Source organism: Heteronotia binoei, chromosome 10 (genome assembly GCF_032191835.1).
Source record: "Heteronotia binoei isolate CCM8104 ecotype False Entrance Well chromosome 10, APGP_CSIRO_Hbin_v1, whole genome shotgun sequence".
NCBI classification, from domain to species: Eukaryota; Metazoa; Chordata; class Lepidosauria; order Squamata; family Gekkonidae; genus Heteronotia; species Heteronotia binoei.
Genome location: NC_083232.1, coordinates 79,465,635 through 79,482,669, shown reverse-complemented (window position 1 = coordinate 79,482,669; position 17,035 = coordinate 79,465,635). Strand labels below are relative to the sequence as shown.

Sequence of the window (17,035 nt, the reverse complement as noted above, 5' to 3'; positions counted from 1 at the left end):
CTTTTAAACAATGGTATTTTCCAGGGCACTCCCAGAAGGAGTGCCATACCACCAGGCCATACCACTATCTTGACTACAGGTATAGTGCCCCTCCAGCCTCACACCAGTCTTTTAGGCCTTTGTATTCTCATCAGGTCCAGAGCAAAAGGCAATCTAAATAAGGGGGTAAACATTCCTCTCACTTTCCAAGGAACCAGCCCCCTAGAGGTTCAGCAGTGTTCTGACTAGCAGAGGAAACATTCTTTTTTGAACTAGCTACCTAAATTTGTTGATACATGCTTAAAAGTTAAAAGTGTCTCTTGGATGTTGTCCATGATAAAAAAGAGGTTTTTTTCTTATTTCATCACCCTGCAGAGTCCTTTCTGGATTCTTCCATGTTCCTGTTGCAGGATATTTCCTCCTTCATGTCCAAGGATGCCATCACAGTGCTTCCTCTGGACTTGGAGGGTAAAGGCTCTTCTCTTGATATTTTGCAATTAATTAAAAAAGACCCACCTTAAACTTTAGGGCACTGTACAGGTACTTACATATTTTAAAGTTCAGGATATTGTCCCTTCAGGAGGTCCTCCCATTGTTGGGCAAGGATCAGTGGTTTGTAGTACTGGACCTCAAGGATGCATATTTTTATATAACAATCCATGAGAGGTATAGAAAATATCTCAGATTTCTCCACAATGATATCACTTATGAATGGTTTTGCCCTTCAGATGTGCCACCACTGCAAGGGTATTCACCAAGCGTGTCTCCTTTGTTGTGTTATACTTGAGGTTGAATGGATGTGTCATCTACCCACAGCTAGATGACTTGGCACTCCTCCTGAAGGCCTATTATGAGACCTACACCTGACATTGAACACCCTACAAGATCTAGGGTTCTGTATTAATTGGGGAAAGTTCTGCTTTTATCCCACCCAATCTATTGATTGATGGCCAAGTTCCATGTGAACAAATGGAGGGACGTGGATTCCATGCACCTGTGCAGAGAAGCATCATTCATTTGGCAATGGGCAATTGAGCAGGAGGACAGACATTAATCAGGTGTGGTTGATTGCCAACAAGTATCTGGCTCCTATCTTTAAGGAATGGGATTTCCCAGACATAGACCTCCTTGTATCAAGTACCAACACCAAATGCTGTCTTTATTACTCCAGGGTGGCAGCAGACAAGCAGTCATTTGGAGTTCCTACCTAGTTGGAATTTTACACAAATTAGTAGCAAACAAGTGCAGAAATACTCATTAATTCAGAGTGAGGGCCTTGGTCTCTTGCTTTCAATATGAATTGATTTTTCTGTGTTGTAATATAGTCAGATCTGATGCTGTGATGCAGTCATTCCCATTCAGAGTGTGTCCTTTCTTTAAACTGACCTCATGATGTCATGACATAAGTGAGATTTGATATGCCATGTTATTAGCATAATACCATTGTGTTGGTTGCATGAGTACCAGTTGGCTGGAACTACATAGTCTGAAGAAGGCTTGTGCAGAGAAAAATGGGCTGAAGCAATTTCTGATCAGTCAACAAGTAGCATATCAAAAGGGACACAAAGGGTGCAGGGGTATGCCCCCTCCAAATGTTGTATTTACTGGAAATGTTCATGAATGGCACCTACTGCAGCCCTAATGGAGACCATATTGTTGTGTGCCCATGGTTGTTTAAATGTTTGTGTGCCTTTAGCTGTAATACTGTGCCATGGAAACATTAACTTCAGCACAAATGGCTGAGTCAAACAAGAACTTATTTTACGAAGCTTCTTACCTTAACTCCTTTCCTTGTACGTTTGAGTATACTCATAAAAATACTTGTTATCACCATCCTTCTCAAGTTTTCTAGGCAACTGCTGTTGTCTCGGTTCCTTCCACAAATGTCTGGCTATTTACCAGTAGCTTGGGACACACTAAAGCAGTCAAAAATTGGTATATAAATCCGAGGCATGGTATTGCAGTAAAATTGAAATTATATTGCTAAGAAATGAAAGCTCAAATGGCACTTAAATGTAAAAGGAAATAAAGTAGTGTAATATAAAGTATAGCTGAAAACCAACCTTTACTTTTTATAGAGGAAGACATGGCACTTATCAGCTGCATATGTTCCTAGATAGTAAAGGAAGGAAAAAGAAAGACTTTTAGATTGTGGCAAATTAGTTCCTGCTGAACTGATGATGTGGTTTTCATCAGCAGCCAGTTCCTGTTTTGAACTAGAAAAGTCATTCAGTATTTGCAGTTGGCATGTAGAATTGTAGAATCATAGAGTTCAAAGGGACCTCTAGGGTTGTCTAGTCCAACCCCCTGCACAATGCAAGAAATTCACCAATACCTTCCCCCTTGCACCCCCAGTGCCCCCTGTTCCATGCCCAGAAGACTGCAAAAAACCGCAAGGATACCTGGCCAAACTGGCCTGGAGAAAAATCCATTTCTTTTAGGGAAGATTTCAATATCTTTCCCCCTTACTAGAGAAAAAGCAACATTTTCATCACAAAGGCCACTAGGCAAAGGTTTAAAAGCCTTACTTTGCTCTTCTTCCAACTACAGCCTGCAACCTGTGTGTGCATTCAGATTACTTGAGTTAATGATCTCCGAAATGCCCTGTCAATAACAGCTTTGCTCAGGTCTTGCAAACTGAAGGCCATAGCTTCCATCGTTGAGCCAATCCTTCTTGGCTTGACTGCAGACTCTGTGGGAAAAAATCTGAGGTGGGGCTATATACAACCCAGCAGGATAGCTTAGATCAGTTAGAGTATTTTCATTCATGGAAGAATTCTGGCCTGCAAGTCTTAACCTTCTGTCCTCCCCTCTACCACATGAAATGTCCCTGGTATGTTGCTTTGGGAATCTCTCTCCTCTAGGAGCAATTTCAGGGGGCATTTTCAACTGTGGCAGGATGAGGGAAAAGAAAGTTGTGCTTTGTGGGTGGAAGTTCTTCCGTCTTCAGAAATGCTCCAGTGGATGCAAGCCATTGGACAGCTTGGTCCTGAGGCCAGTTTTGCAAATAATTCTTCCCAGGACAACATTCAAAGGATGTTAACATTCACGTTAGCTAATGCAATGCTCATTAAATCAGGCGAACATAGACCTGGTCTGTTGCATTAAGTCACATTTAAGTCAGCGGTACAAATCTCAGTAAATGATTTTTGGTAGAGGCATATATCAGAAGGAGAGGAGTAATATAATCTGTTCATTTGTTTACCATATTTTTAATCTTCTGGCACTACAAAATGTCATAGCAGTCATACTAATTCTGTGGCTCATGGAGAGCAACATTCGCAATCACAGTCAAAACAACAACATAAGGCTTTCACCCCATATTTTACCCCATTCCTTTGGGAGCAGCTGTTTAAGGTGTGAATCTCTTGCCACCCACACGCCTGAGTGGTCTAGATCTTTGCCTACTTTACTGAGACATGGGGCAGGTGCCACATTGAAGAATATTGCTTACAAGAGTCACATGTGGCTCCTGAGCCACTGAATGAGTATCACTGTACTATACTAATAAAGAGCATGTTGCTTAGCACACACAACAACTTTTATGTATGCCAAAACTTCTTGGATTTCTTTTAAAAATACATAATGGTGGAAGATTTGAGATGTAAATCTCAAGAAGAAAAATTTCAAGGTTCAGGGCCATTTCTAAGTAAATGTAAAGCAACCAAGATGTCAGGAATTCATTTTAAAATACTTGTATAAATTAAGAACATAAGAGAAGCCATGTTAGATCAGGCCAATGGCCCATCCAGTCCAACACTCTGTGTCACACAGTGGCAAAAAAAAAATTATATACACACACACACACAGTGGCTAATAGCCACTGATGGACCTCTGCTCCATATTTTTATCTAACCCCCTCTTGAAGGTGGCTATGCTTGTGGCCGCCACCACCTCCTGTGGCAGTGAATTCCACATGTTAATCACCCTTTGGGTGAAGAAGTACTTCCTTTTATCCGTTTTAACCTGTCTGCTCAGCAATTTCATCGAATGCCCACGAGTTCTTGTATTGTGAGAAAGGGAGAAAAGTACTCCTTTCTCTATCCCATGCATTATCTTGTAAACCTCTATCATGTCACCCCGCAGTCGACGTTTCTCCAAGCTAAAGAGCACCAAGCGTTTCAACCTTTCTTCATAGGGAAAGTGTTCCAGCCCTTTAATCATTCTAGTTGCCCTTTTCTGGACTTTCTCCAATGCTATAATATCCTTTTTGAGGTGCGGCGACCAGAACTGCACACAGTACTCCAAATGAGACCACACTATTGATTTATACAGGGGCGTTATAATACTGGCTGATTTGTTTTCAATTCCCTTCCTAATAATTCCCAGCATGGCGTTGGCCTTTTTAATTGCAAATGCACACTGTCTTGACATTTTCAGTGAGTTATCTACCATGACCCCAAGATCTCTCTCTTGGTCAGTCTCTGCCAGTTCACACCCCATCAACTTGTATTTGTAGCTGGGATTCTTGGACCCAATGTGCATTACTTTACACTTGGCCATATTGAACCGCATCTGCCACGTTGACGCCCACTCAGCCAGCCTCAATAGATCCCTTTGGAGTTCCTCACAATCCTCTCTGGTTCTCACCACCCTGAACAATTTAGTGTCATCCGCAAACTTGGCCACTTCACTGCTCACTCCCAACTCTAAATCATTTATGAACAAGTTAAAGAGCACGGGACCCAGTACCGAGGCCTGCGGCACCCCACTGCTTACCGTCCTCCACTGCGAAGACTGCCCATTTATACTCACTCTCTGCTTCCTATTACTCAGCCAGTTTTTGATCCACAAGAGGACCTGTCCTTTTACTCCATGACTCTCAAGCTTTCTAAGGAGCCTTTGATGAGGAATTTTATCAGAAGCTTTCTGGAAGTCAAGGTAAACAACATCTATCGGGTCTCCTTTGTCCACATGTTTGTTCACCCCTTCAAAGAAATGTAACAGGTTAGTGAGGCAAGATCTTCCCCTACAAAATCCATGCTGAGTCTTCCTCAATAAACCGTGTTCATCAATGTCCCTACTCATTCTGTCCTTGGTAATAGTTTCTACCAACTTTTCCGGTATTGGAAGTCAGACTGACTGGCCTGTAATTTCCCGGATCTCCTCTGGAACCCTTTTTAAAGTTGGGGGTGACATTTGCTACCTTCCAGTCCTCAGGAACGGAGGCAGACTTCAGTGAAAGATTACACATTTTTGTTAGAAGATCCACAAGTTCAACTTTGAGTTCTTTCAGAACTCTCGGATGTATGCCATTTGGACCCGGTGACTTATTTGTTTTTAATTCGTCCATCAGTTGTAGGATGTCTTTTGTCACCTCAATCTGACTCAGGTCTTTCAACACCCCTTCCAAAATTAGTGGTTCTGGGTCGGGCAAAAAGTTCTCATCTTTCACAGTGAAGACGGAGGCAAAAAATGCATTCAGCTTCTCAGCCATTTCCCTATCCTCCTTCAGTAATCCTTTTACCCCATGGTCATCCAAGGGCCCCACTGCCTCCCTGGCTGGTTTCCTGCTTGTAATATATTTGAAGAAATTTTTATTGTTGGTCTTTATGTTTTTTGCAATATGCTCCTCATAGTCCCTTTTAGCCTGCCTGATCACAGTCTTGCATGATTTGCTACAGCCTGTGTTCCCTTTTACTAATCTCACTTGGACTGGTTTTCCACCACTTAAAGGAGTCCTTCTTACCTTTTACAGCTTCCATTACTTTGTTTGTTAACCATGCAGGCCTTTTCTTATACCTGTTTGTGCCTTTCCTAACTTGTGGTGTGTATTTTATCTGAGCTTCTAGGATTATAGTTTTAAATAGTCTCCAAGCTTCCCCAAGGGTTTTGACCGTATTTACCTTTCCTTTCAGTTTCCTCCTCACATGCCTCCTCATCTCAGAGAATTTACCCCTTTTAAAGTTAAACATGGTTGTGGTGGTCTTGAGACATTGAGACATAGTTCATTAAAAATACGGAGTCCCATGGCGCAGAGTGGTAAAGCTGTAGTACTGTGGTCTGAACTCTCTGCTCACAACCTGAGTTTGATTCCGGCGGAAGCTGGATTCAGGTCGCCGGCTCAAGGTTGACTCAGCCTTTCAGCCTTCCGAGGTCGGTAAAATGAGGACCCAACTTGCTGGGGGGAAAGTGTAGAGGACTGGGGAAGACAATGGCAAACCACCCCGTAAAAAAGTCTGCCGTGAAAATGTCATGATGCAATGTCACCCCAGAGTCGAAAACGACTGGTGCTTGCACAGGGGACCTTTCCTTTTCTTCATTAAAAATAATGAAATCCTATTTTTATTGTTTCATTAATCCTCTAGATGGCAGTGTTTGACTAGTAGATAAATTCAGGAGGGTTGCCATGTTGACTTGAAGGAACTGAACAAAGTTTGAGTCCAGTAGCACCTTTAAGACCAATGAATTTTAGTTCTGGATATAAGCTTCCTTGTGCGTGCACACTTTATCAGATATCAATGTACACAAAGCTTATACCCAGAATTCAACTTCATTGACTAGTAGATAAGTTTTTAAAGCTTTTGATGTATTAGATTAATAATAAAGTTTCTTAACCAAAGACCTACATTGCCCTTACAATGATCAGGATTGGTTATAAATCCCCAGACATATAAAATTTGAAAAGAGAAATAGTTAAAAGAGAGGCTTAGTTAATGCAGATAAACTTCTGACATCCTCTGGTGGGGGGAAAAAAAATCTTTCCATAGCTATGCAGTTGTTAAACCCACTTGAAATCTTCATTGTGCAATCTTCATTTTTCATCTCACAGAACAGCATGTTTATTATTTAAACTTCCATGGCAGTGTGGGGGTTTGGACCTGGGTCTCCCAGATCCTAGCTAGACACTAACCGCTATACTACATTGGCTCAGATTTCCATAAATCCTTTCAGCTCCACTCTTCCATGTCACATCCCAAAATGGGAAGTGTCTTTTCAGGAAGAGGAAAGGACTGTTCCACGTTCAAAACCAATAGCAATAGGGATTTCCTAGAAAGGAAGGGAGTGCTAACTCACTCTGTCCTACTTGCCAGGGCAATAATATAGTAAATTAAACAATAAGAGTATTCTCAGGGCTTGTGTCATCATGCGATCCAAAAATATTTGAGTGCATATTGAATCCAACTGTTGATTATTGACAGGGCTTTTTTTTCTGGTAGAAAAAGCCCAGCAGGAACTCATCTGTATATTAGGGCACCTGACACCAAGCCAGCTGGAACTGTGTTCCTGTTCAAAAAAAGTCCTGATTACTGGCAATGCTGAGATTCTCTGATATGGTTACAGTTGTGTGGGTTGGTTGTATAAACTGTAATTGGAGTGGAGCTATGGGTGTGGGCCATTTGGTTTTAATTTTAGAATGTCAAGGTGTTACCTTTTGATTTTGTTAAATTGTGTTTCTCTTAGAATTTTAGAAAATCTTCATGTGTGACATTTATTTTTGTGTGTGAAATGCATTTGAATTGCCATTACAATAGACCATTGCTAGTTTACTATTATACATCAGTCAAGGATGCATCATTTTGTATTGTGCATAGTTGTACCTATAGATGTTGTTTTGAAATTTTAGTTCTGTAACATAGTATCTGGTAAACTTTAAAGAGAATTGTATGTAAAATCCTTTGGGTCTGTTATTGGAGGAAACTTCCAATCTTACACAAATAAAGAAAATAAAATTTAAAAATATTTCTTATGCACCATAAAGTAGTTGAGACAAAAGTGAATGTTTATTTCCCTTACTTGAAAGGCTAGACTGTCTTCCACAGATTACTATATATTAATGAATTGTTCAAGGAAGAGGTTATCCTGGTCTTTGGATGTTACCCCTCCTCTCTGCTTTTCTTACTGCATGTAGAAGGCCCAAGCAGATAGTAGATCTTTTTAATGGTTGCATCTGTGTTTTCCGTATCAGGTTAATAGTGATTTTGTATTCAAATAACTGCAGAATCTCCTGGTTCAAACATTACATTCTTCACACGGGCTAGAGGAATGGGGAGGGAAATACATAAGACTGATCACTCTAGATTTTGCCACATGTACTTGGGGACAGTTAAGTATTAACTGTTTGGTGTTTGAATAATTCATGCACACTTCTTTTGTCAGTCATAAAGTGAATAATTTGTAATTTTATAGACAAAGTCTTTGAAAGCTGAGTTGTTTGCTAACTAACTAATTACAAGTGTTATTGTCTCCCCCCCCCCAGTGGAAGCAGATTTGGAGGATTACTAACAGTGGCATGTTATTTCTTCAACCATGGAGAGGTAAGCTATTCAAAATGTTTGCTGTAACCAAAATGGAGATAATTTGTTTTAAAAACTGGTAATCATGGTAATGCCCAAAGTAAAATATTAATATCAAATATCAGTATTTTTATTTCCTTCTTGCTATGTAAATATGAGTTCAGAGCTCATTGGGAAAAGAGCAGAATAAACATTTAATAAATTGATATTTATTCTTTTTTCATTTTTGTTCTTACTAACAATCTAGAAACAAGTAAATCTGTTAAGATGCTCTTGACAGGATAAGGGCAGGTTTTTGCTTTTACTACTTTGCATCATTGCAGTATTAATTTCAGGTGAAGAACTAGAGTGTAGGATTAAGTCTAAAAAGCAAACCAGAGCTGATTTCAGCACCTCCCAAGTATGCACATTTTTACTTATTTGTGTTCCTAAAAAGTCTTGTTTTATAACTTGCTTTTTCATTCATATATATATCATGGGTAGAAATTTCCACAATTTCACCATTAATATCTATGAACATTAATATCAAATGAATTCTCTTGAAAAATAAAATTATAGGGACTATTGAGTGTATTACCTTGTTTCCAGAGTACACGTGTGATGTGGACTCCCCCTCTTCGTGAAAGTTTCTCATATCCATTCCTTGTGGTTCAGATGCTATTGCTGACCTATATTCTCAGGTAAGTTCTGTTCTTATTACCAATTAAATATGAAAAAAAAATCCAAAACAAGTGTTTATATACCTTTATTGTGTGGAGGATGGTGGAAGACGGGAGGGCCTGGTGTGACTTTGTCCACGGGGTCGCAAAGAGTCGGACTCGACTGTGCGACTGAACAACAAGAAATTGTGTGGAGAGCATGTTATCTCTATTCTACAAAGTATATATGATTTGAAGATTTTCCTCACCTCTCCCTGCCTGAGTGCTGAACCAGTGAATGGCACTGAAACATAAACAGAAAGCTGAAAATAATCTGAGGAAATATTCATCTCCTCTGTAACTGTTTTTTAGCTGTGGGTTAAACTAAGGCTGCATGTGCTGTTATTAAATTTTTAAAGGGTTCCTGCATGTGTCCAGCCTATTATTAATAGTTCTTCTGATTATAGCCTCATCCTTCAATCAAGTCAATTTAGCAACTCTTGCACCACTGATTCCCCACCATTTTGAACCTGTGGGCACTTTTGGAATTTTGACACAGGGTGGCGGGTGCAACCACAAAGTAGTTGCTGCAGAAAGTGTGGCCAAACTCACAGAGAAAGCCCAAGCACCAAAGAAAAGGATAATTTTAAAAATACACAGAAAGGAGGTGTGAGCGAGAACAAAATGAATATTGTGGTGGCAGATGCCACTGAAACAACATTATTTTAATCTGCGCAGCCAATTAAATCTCTAGTGTCCAATCAAAAGCAATACTGGGCAAGAACCCTGCAAAGCCCCACTCACTTTAAAAGAGCACTTGATATGCACCAGGAAAGGTGTTGGTGGGTGCCATGGTACACACAATCACAATGTGATAGGGTAAAGGTTTATAATTATGGAAGCTAATAAATGAGGGTTCACATTAGGTTTCTGCAGAACCCTATTCTCAAGGCTCACGATAGGATGGTATGCATGGACCTTCCCTCTTTTCCATGCATGACAACTGAGCAAACATCAAACTACTTCAGTTGTTTTTTCCACAGGAAAAAAAAATCCTTATTAGAGGAGAGTGAGAGAAAACTAACATTTGACCTGGCCAAGTACTGGGTTTATCTGTATACAGGATGTTCCTGAAAATCTCTATATTTGGATTCAGGGCAGTCTTGGATACAGCTAAGCCCAGTAAGAGACCAAAACAGAAGTTACTTTCTAACTCTGAAGCTGTGAAGGTAGGGTGAAAACACTTGTGAGCCTAACTTATCTCTGACACTGGATTAAAAAAAACCCTGGCCAACGTTGAATGAGAATGATATAAATAATGATTTCAGTTTTTCCTTCCTTATGTTGACACTGTTCTGTAGGGGTTGATAGAAAGATGGTGCATACACATGAATGTTATACTCTCATTTGTCATTTGGTGCTGCTTGTATGTATGAATTTCTATTTTATGACATTTCCGATGTTGCATATTTTATATTAGTGTGGCTATTGCTGTTTAAAGTAAAAAATATAAGACAGTTTAACAGTTTTCATTGCATCTTCATGATCTCTCTGCATTACACTGATGGGCTTTGTGCCTGCCTAAAGCTGGGATTCAGAAGTTCACAGAGCTGGTATTTACATGATAAAGTGTCCTACCCCAAGGGTCATAGCTTGAAGTGAGTATACCCAGAGGGGAAAAGCTGAGCCTTTTCACTCAGTTCTCCTTTGTCCACTGCAGCAGAGCTGCAGCACTGATTGGGAACCTGCTATGTGAGATTTTTTTCTTAGATGTAGCTTTTCCCCCCATTGAGTGTGTGACAATGTTTTCTGCCCTCCAGTGACAGTGTTTAATGTCCTTCGGTGACAATGCTGAAGACTATCTTCTAGTGTTAAGTAAAAAAAGAAACTCAACTAGATTATATGGGGGAGTGAGACAATAATTCAGAGCCTTGTATGATACCAGTAGCTGGAGATAAGAACACTAAAGCTTGGCAGAAAGTGTTGCGTACGCTAGGTAACATCGACTTGCAGGTATGTACGTAAACTAAACCCTCAGGATGCATAAAACATGGATTCCAGTGTCTCTACACTAATGCACAGAGTATGGGAAACAAACAGGAGGAACTGGAAGTCCTAATACAGAAAGGAGACTATGACATAATAGGCCTTACTGAAACTTGGTGGGAAGACACTCACAATTGAAATATTAGGATTCAGGGGTGCAACTTATTTAAAAGGGATAGATAAATAAGAAAAGGTGGAAGCATAGCATTATATGTGAAGGAGGTATATACTATACTTGTGAGTAAATATGTGAATCTGAGCATGTCAACTCAGTTGGGAGTCTCTGGGTAAAAATAAAAGGAGTAAGAAATAACAATGATATTATGGTGGGGGTCTGCTATAGACCACCAAGCCAGGCAGAGGACTTGGATGAGATACTTCTACAGCAGATTGCAAAGTTCTCCAAGAGAAGGGATACAGTGATCATGGGAGATTTCAGTTACCTGGACATCTGTTGGAAGTCCAACTCTGCGAAAAACGAAAGGTCAAATAAATTCCTGATTTGTCTTGCTGACAACTTCCTTTTCCAGAAAGTGGAGAAGGAAACAAGGGGATCTGCTATTGTGGATTTGATTCTCACCAAGAAAAAAGAATCGGTTGATGTGGTGGAAATAGTGGGCACCCTGGGCAGTAGTGACCATGTGATTTTGGAATTTACAATCTTAGGGAAAGGAAAAGCTGTACATAGTCAGACATATAGGTTGAACTTCAGAAAGGCAAATTTTGACAAATTTAGAACTATGCTGGGTAAAATCCCATGATCGGAAACACTTAAGAAGAAGGGGGTTCAGGAGGTGTGGGAGTTTCTTAAAAGCGACATATAAAAAGCATAATCATAGACAATTCCTATGAGAAGAAAAAATGGAAGAGGCCAAGGTGGCTCTATAAACAGCTCTCTAAAGACTTAAGAAATAAAAAAGACTCATTTAGGAAATGAAAGGAGGGCCTTATAACCAAGGATGAATATAAACAAATTACCAGTGCTTGTAGAGAAAGAATTAGGAAAGCTAAATGAGCTTAGGCTAGCCAAAGATGCTAAAAACAACAAAAAAGGGTTCTTTTCTTATGTTCAGAGTAAGAAAAAGAGCAAGGACATGGTAGGCCTGTTGTGAGGGCAGGAAAGTGAAATTGTAACAGGTGATGAAGAGAGGGTAGAACTGCTCAATTCCTACTTAATCTTTTCTTCTGAGGGAAGCAGTGCTCAACCTGGCAAAAATAACATATAATGAAGGTATGGCGTTCCAACCTAGGATCAGCATAGGGATAGTACATAAACACCTGGTTTCTTTAAATGAAGCAAAGTCCTCAGGACCAGATGAACTGCATCCAAGGGCACTAAAAGAGCTTGTGGATGTAATTTCGCAGTGTCTTCTGACCGTCCCTGGCCTGAAGGATGTTCGACTTGCCTTTTTGGCCTTGGCCCCGGCCTAGTGGAATCAGCTCCCTGTGGAGATCCCTATCTGAATTAATGCCATTTCATAGGGCCCGCAAGATGGAGCTATTCTGCTGGGCCTTTGGTTGAGGCAGTGGACGTCATTATTTCCGTCTGCTTGACCTCCCTTACTTGTCATTATGCTATCTTATTTTAATCTTATCTTAATTTATTATTCCATCTCTGGGCCTACTGTTGGATTGATATATATAATGTGCCCAACTGGAAACTGCCGCCTCTAACATATATGTTATTTGTTTTATTGTATCTGATGGTTTTAGCTTGTAGTTTTTAATTGTTTTAACTTCTGTTGTTATCCACCCTGAGCCCACTCATGGGAAAGGGTGGAATATAAATTAACAAAAATAATTAAAATGAAATAAATTTCTGAGCCTCTAACCATTATTTTTGAGAATTCTTGGAGAACAGGAGAGGTGCTGGAAGATTGGAGGCAGGTAAATATTGTCCCCATCTTCAAGAAGGAAAAAGGAAGATCTGGGTAATTACTGACCCGTCAGCTTGACGTCTATACCTGGAAAAGTTTTAGAACAAATCGTCAGTCAGTCCTGGAACATTTAGAAAGGATGGCTGTGATTACTAAGAGCCAGCATGGGTTTCTCAAGAACAAGTCATGTTAGACTAACCTTGTCTCTTTTTTAAAAGAAAGTTACTACGTTGCTGGATCAGGGGGGATGCTGGAGATATAGTTTATCTTGATATCAGTAAGGTTCCACATACTATCCTTGTGACAAGTTGGTAAAATGTGGTTTGGATCCTGTTACTGATAGGTGGATCTGTAACTGGTTGACGGATTGCACCCAAGGAGTGCTTGTGAATAGTTCCTCATCCTCTTGGAGAGGAGTGACAGGTGGAGTGCCTCAAGGATTTGTCCTGGGGCCTGTTTTCTTCAACATCTTTATCATTTATTTGGATGAAGGAATAGAGGGAATGCTTATTAAATTTGCAGCTGATACTAAATTGGAAGGGGTTGCAAATACAGTAGAAGACAGAAACAGGATACAGGATGATTTTGACAGGCTAGAAAACAGGGCTAAAACCAATAAAATGAATTTTAACAGGAATAAATGTAAAGTGATGCATTTAGGTAGGAAAAATCCAATGCATAGTTATAGGATGGGGGAGACTTGTCTTAGTAGTAGTATGTGTGAAAAGGATCTAGGTGTCTTAGTGGACCATATGCTGAACATGAGTCAACAGTGTTATGCGGTGGCTAAAAAGGCAAATGCAATTTTCGGCTGTATCAACAGATGTATAGTTTCCAGATCACATGAAGTGATGGTATCGCTTTACTCTTCTCTGGTAAGACCTCACCTGGAGTATTGTGTTCAGTTTTGAGCAACACATTTTAAGAAGGATATAGACAAACTGGAATTTGTCCTGAGGAGGGCGATGAAAATGGTGAGGGGTTTGGAGACCAAGTCCTATGAAGACAGGTTGAAGGAGCTGGAGAGGAGGCAACTGAAAGGTGATATAATCACCATCTCCAAGTATTTGAAGAGCTGTCATATAGAGGATGGTGCAGAATTGTTTTCTGTGGCCCCAGAAGGTAGGACCAGAACCATCAGGTTGAAATTAAATCAAAAGGGCTTCTGGCTCAACATTAGGAAGAACTTCCTGACAGTGCGGTTCCTCAGTGGAACAGGCTTCCTCAGGAGGTGGTGAGCTCGTCTTCCTTGGAGGTTTTTAAACAGAGGCTAGATGGCCATCTGACAGTGACGTGGAATTTAGGGGGAGGTATTTGTGGATTTCCTGCATTGTGCAGGGGTTGGACTAGATGACCCTGTAGGTCCCTTCCAACTCTATGATTCTAAACTTCTCACTTCACTGGGCTCATGTCAAAATATCCTGTCTCCTATATGTGGATGATACCACACTCCTGTCAAGATCTGTGGTTGGCCTTCACAAGCTTGTAGGTTCCTTTGTGGTGTACTGTTCCAATGAGGGCTTAGATAACAACATTACTAAGTCAACTCTTCAGCAAAAGTCTACTCTTCAGCAAAAAAAAAAAGTAAAGAAATACAAATGGGCAGTAACAGATCAACCTATGGAGCTGGTGGACTATTTCAAATATTTAGGAATTACTTTTCAAGCAAACCTTTCTTGGAAGGTCCACCTGAACTCCATTGTAAGAGCTGCTTTGAATACTGCGGAGGCCATCTCAAGATTCTATTACCCCTTTGAGGACCATTAGGTTCCTGTTGCAGTTAAAATATTCACCGCTAAGTTCATTGGGCAGATGCTATATGCCACCAGGGTCTGGAGTGGAGCTGTATTGGACACTATTGATAAACCACTACTAAAATTCCTGAAGAATATCTTAAGAGTTCCTAATTGTGTTTCTGGAATAGCTCTGAGAGCTGAAGTTGGGGAGATGTCCTTTGAAGCAAAGGCCTGGGGAAGAGTGTTTAAACTGAAATGTAGGGTATTAAAATCCAATCTGGAATCAACCGTCTTTGGTCTAGTTAAGTTGGACCACCACATAAATGACTGGGATAGACTATTGGAACACAAATTGTCATGTGATGGAAACAATGAGTAGTCAAGAATTGTTCCAGTTCACTAAGGTGTCTTAGGGACTTTGCTTACAAGAGAACACTAATCAGAGCCTGCAGAGTATGTTCATCCTTCTCATTTGGCATTCTCCCACTATCAAAAATGCCAAACTATCTATCTGAGTTAATTATTCCAAAGTATAGAAGGGCTTTTATGCCAGCATGCTTGAATGTCCTACCTTCAGCTGTGATGCTAGGAAGATTTGGTGGAATTCCATACCCAGATAGACTCTGCAACTGTGGCAGCAGTAAGATTCACTCTGTTGACCACATCTTTTTTTGATTGTCCTAAATTCTCAGAACCAAGAGCTGAATTGATCTCCCCATTATTTAATTGAAACTCTCTTTCTCCAGAAGCAAAATCATTCTGGCTGCTTAGAGATAAAGATAAACAAACCACCCTGTGTGTGGTGAAGTTTTTGGCAACTGTTAAGTTACACAGTAACTAACTTTTAGGTTCTCCATTCCATGGTTTGCTGTTTATGACTTAGGCTGAAAAACAATAAGAAGTAAAAGTACAAAAATACAGAAGAAACTTCTCACATCGCAGTAAGGGTATTCTCTTAAATTGTTTTTCTTTCTGTGGGGGTGCTGTGGTGCAGGAAACTATTATCATGCACTGTCTGTAGTGAAAAGGCAAACACCTAACAGTGTAGTTAAGATATTCCCTCATATTGTTTTCCCTTCAGGAATGCTGCTGAGGTGCCTTGTGGTGCAGACAGTTGTTCTCAGGGCAGGCCACAGTGAGGGGAGAAACTTCTCACAGTGTAGCTTGGTTATTTTGTTATACCTCTTAGTGACAGCGCTGAGTTATTTGTAGTGCAGAAAATGATCTCTTTTGTTTCCCATCAGCAGCAGGGGCAGTAAGTAACTTTTCTCCCTTTCTCACAATACAAAGAAGTACTTTTCTCCCTTTCTCACAATACAAGAACTCGTGGGCATTCGATGAAATTGCTGAGCAGAAAGGTTAAAACGGATAAAAGGAAGTACTTCTTCACCCAAAGGGTGATTAACATGTGGAATTCACTGCCACAGGAGGTGGTGACGGCCACAAGTATAGCCACCTTCAAGAGGGGTTTAGATAAAAATATAGAGCACAGGTCCATCAGTGGCTATTAGCCACAGTGTATGTGTGTATATAAAAAATTTTTTGCCACTGTGTGACACAGAGTGTTGGACTTGATGGGCCGTTGGCCTGATCCAACATGGCTTCTCTTATGTTCTTATGTTCTTAACTTCACAGCATAGTCATGCTAGTTCCATACATTATGTGTTCCTTTCAGTGACTGTGCTTAGGTGATTTCTTCAAGCATTTCAATAACAATAAAAATTAGAATTTCCTATAATAGGAGAGTAACATACATTATACTTCTTGTCTGCCTGCTAGGAAGGGAGTGTGCTGTTCTTTTTGTAGACTACTCTAGAGCGACCCCGTGGCGCAGAGTGGTAAAGCAGCAATACTGCAGTACTGAGGACTGAACTCTCTGCTCACAAACTGAGTTCAATTCCGGTGGAAGCTGGATTCAGGTAGCCGGCCCAAGGTTGACTCAGCCTTCCATCCTTCCGAGGTCTTGGTAAAATGAGTACCCAGCTTGCTGGGGGAAAAGTGTAAAAGACTGGGGAAGGCAGTGGCAAACCACCCTGTAAAAGTCTGCCATGAAAACGTTGTGAAAACAACAACATCACCCCAGAGTCGGAAATGACTGGTGCTTGCACAGGGGACCTTTCCTTTCCTACAGAACAGCCCCTCATCACATCAGAAGACGTTGTAGACCCAGCTACAGTCTGCTTCAGTTTCCTGTGCCTCTGGACAGACTAGATGTATTTACCTGTCCCTGGGATATGTATTCCCTAAGACATGTATGGATGACTTGTTTCTGTTCCTTCCCTTCTGTTCCCCTTAAATCCTATTTTGCAGTTGGGCCTTCCTTCATTTGTTCTTGTGTACTGACATCACATTTCTGCCTGAAGTGGTGTCTGGTTTTTTTTCATATAAATTGGGTCCTTGTTGTCTTCCCCCCTCCCTTTGTTGTGCAAGTCCAGAGTAAACTCACCACTTTTTAGACATTAAAAGAGAATGATGAATCTCTGTATTCCCAGATACTTAGCTGTAGAACTTCACACACTATA

The 17,035-nt window shown here is 40.5% G+C and overlaps 1 protein-coding gene across 1 annotated transcript in view; it reads left to right on the top strand.

Moving 5' to 3' along the window:
• DPY19L1 (dpy-19 like C-mannosyltransferase 1) overlaps nucleotides 1-17,035 on the top strand; it is a 64,746-nt gene that overhangs the window by 15,628 nt on the left and 32,083 nt on the right. The window contains exons 8-9 of the mRNA XM_060247642.1: nucleotides 8,180-8,237; nucleotides 8,805-8,896. Of these exons, the coding sequence (XP_060103625.1) occupies nucleotides 8,180-8,237; nucleotides 8,805-8,896 (150 nt within the window). The remainder of the gene's footprint in view (nucleotides 1-8,179; nucleotides 8,238-8,804; nucleotides 8,897-17,035) is intronic.